This window comes from Palaemon carinicauda, unplaced genomic scaffold, assembly GCF_036898095.1.
Source record: "Palaemon carinicauda isolate YSFRI2023 unplaced genomic scaffold, ASM3689809v2 scaffold96, whole genome shotgun sequence".
Lineage (NCBI taxonomy): Eukaryota > Metazoa > Arthropoda > Malacostraca > Decapoda > Palaemonidae > Palaemon > Palaemon carinicauda.
The window spans coordinates 287,055-290,685 of NW_027172269.1; the positions used below are offsets into that span (position 1 = coordinate 287,055).

The 3,631-nt window shown below is 37.7% G+C and overlaps 1 protein-coding gene across 1 annotated transcript; it reads left to right on the top strand.

Annotated features, from left to right (window-relative positions):
* The first annotated feature begins 1,904 nt into the window (after positions 1-1,904).
* On the top strand, positions 1,905-2,300 carry LOC137637746 (gastrula zinc finger protein XlCGF8.2DB-like). Its single transcript, XM_068369888.1, has one exon. It carries the CDS (start codon positions 1,905-1,907, stop codon positions 2,298-2,300), a length of 396 nt encoding a protein of 131 aa, XP_068225989.1.
* Positions 2,301-3,631: the final 1,331 nt, after the last annotated feature.

Genomic DNA, 3,631 nt, shown 5'->3' on the forward strand with positions numbered 1-3,631 from the left:
ATCCTAAACCTAATGGGACTGTATTTTGAAAAAGAACTTTTATATCTTATATCTTATTTTTGGGGTGTGGGGGTGTCCTAAAAAAAAAGGAAAGGTTCTTGTGTTTTTGTATTGATATATGAGTGCCCAGTGAGTGGGTGGCTTTTTTTTTTTTTCTAAATAATTTTTCTGTCTAGTTTTTATTCAATTCTTATCCCATCTCTTAGGAATGAACTTTTGTTGCCAAGTCGTCTCGCCTTCATTCAAGTATCCTCAGAGGGACAAATGCCCTCTTACAAGCTTAAGAAGTCTTCAGTTGTACACCTCCCCCCTCTCTCTGATTTGGGCGGCTCTTATCAAGGCGAGGGAAACCAGTCGTCTTTCCTTGGCCCTCATCCCTCTCTTCTGACCACAGAAGGACTGGTTCCCAGACCTCTTTGTGGTCTTAGTGGAGCCTCCTGTCTGATTGCTAGAGAGATCAGATCTACACGAACAGCCTCACTTTCGTTTTCATCAGGGGCTCCACATGCTTCATCTTCATGCTTGGAGCCTGTCTGGAGGTTCTCAAGGTAAGAAGGCTTTTCATTTAGTTAGCCGCAGACATTTGACGCTCTACACGTTGAGTTTATCAAGTCAAATTGGCAGTTTTTTTGACGCTGGTGCCGGATGAAAGGTCATTCTTCATCCAGACCCTCTCAGTCTAAAATTGCAGAATTCCTGGTCAATCTTCACAGGGATGGAGAGTATCTGTTGTTCTTGAAAAGGTACTGGACAACACAAAGGCAACCACAAAGAAACAACTTACCAAGTGAGTAATGTTACTTTGCCATAATAGTAGAACCAAAGCAAAGGCAGAGGGAGAGATATGGAATTGTTTGTGGTAAATGTTCCTGTCTGTGCAAGATTGCTATAAAGAATTGTGTTGTTCATTATTCTGGAGGAAGGCTCAGAGGTGCATAGCAGTATTAGTAAGACAATTTTGATGGTGACTGGAGAGGAAGTACAGTAAAGGAAATAAGATAATGGATGAACCATCTTTGTCTTTTTGAAGAGCAAGGGGAAACCTATTTAAAGAATGAAACCAATAATGTCACAGGAGATGCTGTAGATTATAGAATCTACAGAGGATATGAGATTTTTAGATGCCTGAAATGTGTAACAAGAACAGATAGAACACAGATCAAAGTCTGTGGTTTGTGTTTAGGAAAAATGCAAATTACAGTACAGGTATTTTATGAATTTATTTTATTTTTTTTTTAGAAAACTCCATTACTGTATTTTTATTGAGTTTTGCTCTTCTCCAACTGATTGTAGTTTTCTATTCTTCCAGACTTTTCATCCCTAAGGAAGGAATCATCCACCTCTTGCCACTAAAGCTTGTAAGCTACTGAAGGTATATGCAAAAGACGTAAGACGGGAAAAGAAAGGGTCATGTTGGAAGTTTTTGTTGTACAGTATGATGTCTGAGAATAGGAAGTTTAGTGTTAATTTCCTCTTTGAAGTCTATTGAAAATAATATTAAGGGGTTTGTCATCTTGTGATAGGGAGAGGATGATGAATTCTGAACCACCTTTTGAATTTTCAATGAAAAGTGAAATTGAAGATCTATTTTCACCTGCAGTCGATCCAGAAAATAATGATACGTCTGGCAGTGTTGCTCTCTTTGATGATGGCGCTCTTTTCTTGGACCCAAAAATGGAAGTCAAAGTAGAGCCAGAAATATTTGATTCTAGCGAAAGCAACTCGAAAAATTCCTACGAGTACGATGCATCAGTGAGTGAAAACAGTTCAGTAAATTGGAAAGATGTCGATGATGAGGAAAGTTTAGACACTTATTCAATGTAAAAGGAGGTCTCACTGGACATTTAAGAATTCACACGGGAGAGAAGCCATAAAAGTGCGATGTCTGTAGCAAAGCATTTACTATGAAAGAACTTCTAACTAGACATGTAGGAATTCAAGTGGAAGAGAAGCCATACAAATGTAATGTCTGTAGCAAAACATTTGCTTCAAAACAAAATCTCACTACACATTTAAGAATTCACCTGGAAGGGAATCCATACAAATGCAACGTTTGTAGCAAAACATTTACTAGAAAAGCACTTCTCACTGCGCATTTAAGATTTCACACTGCAGAGAAGCCATACAAGTGCGATGTCTGTAGCAAAACATTTTCTACGAAATACGGACTTGCTGGACATTTTAGAGTTCACACGGAAGAGAAGCCATACAAGTGTGATGTCTGTAGCAAAACATTTACTTTGAAACACCATCTCACTGGACATTTAGGAGTTCACACAAGTCCTAATCCTGGACCCTAGCAACCATCAAGGGAAGGAACCAAAAAAAAAAGGAGACAATTGTAAAATGTTAAATGATCCCTTGTGGAGAAGAAAGTACTTCTCTTCAGCTTCACATACACAAGGTATGAGGGGTGGGGCAGACGTAGAAACCAAGTATCCGAGGAAAAATTAGAGATTCTGATTTACCACCTGAGAAAATTGGTATTGTAGACTGGCCACAAGGAGAGATAGATAGCATAGATGTTAAGACCAGGAAGATTCTCACCCTGCACAAAGTCACATATAGAAACCAGTGTATGGACAGTAAGTATAGGGCAATACTTAAAAGGCTCTGAGGATGAAAATATCATAAAGGTTGCCCAACATCATAATGGAGCTCTGAGCCAACTAACTTCAATAACAAAGCAGGCTAAGAACATTGCAGAATTTCTAGAAGAAACAAAGAGCACTGAACAGACTCCAGCACCAATGATAGGCAGGAATACCAGGCACAAATTCAGTTCTATAGAGGAAAAACTTTGAATGGAAAGGTGGAAACACCGGAATAAGAAGATTCCAAGAAGATTTAGAAAAAGGTTACATAGATAAAGAAGAGTCACTCAAATGGATAAAGAATGGAAATTTAGTTTTTGATGGAGAAAAGACGATAGTAGGAGCACAAGCCTAAGGCCTCCTAACAAATGGTTTCAAGAAAATGACAGGCATATCAGGAAACGACCTATGAAGGTTTTGTCCTGCAGCAGTTGAGAGTGTTGGTCATATGGTTTCAGCGTGCCAGATCCTAGATGCAGATGGTCATTACACAGTTCGCCACAATAACATGTGTAAATATACAGTATACATTATTATTACGAATCAAACGCATAAACTATTTACTCTTTTACTTTTTTTGTTGCAATTCAGACTATTATGGATTACAGTACAATAATACCTTCAATTTTCCCGCTGATCAAAAACCTTCACATTCTAATGGGGTCCATTATGATATTCAGGCAAATCTATAGAAAAATACTGCTATACACCAAGTTTATTCATTTTTTATTAGACACATATCAATACTTTATATCGTAAAATAATAATAAGCCATTTACATCATTCTGTGATTGAAAAGGAAGTCCCTTTCTAAAATAACATTCTTTGAGTGACATGTAAACATGAGAAGGAGCCCTGGCTTGAGCTAAGCTAGACTTTTATTTCTAGGTTATATATTCTATAGATAATCCTTTGGATTTAATTCCTTCATTAGACACTATAATAGACGGGAAACTTGCCGTTTAGACATAAAACGATGGTAAATACAAGGTTTTGTTAACACTCTGAGGAGGAAGACTAAATCAATATGTTAGTAG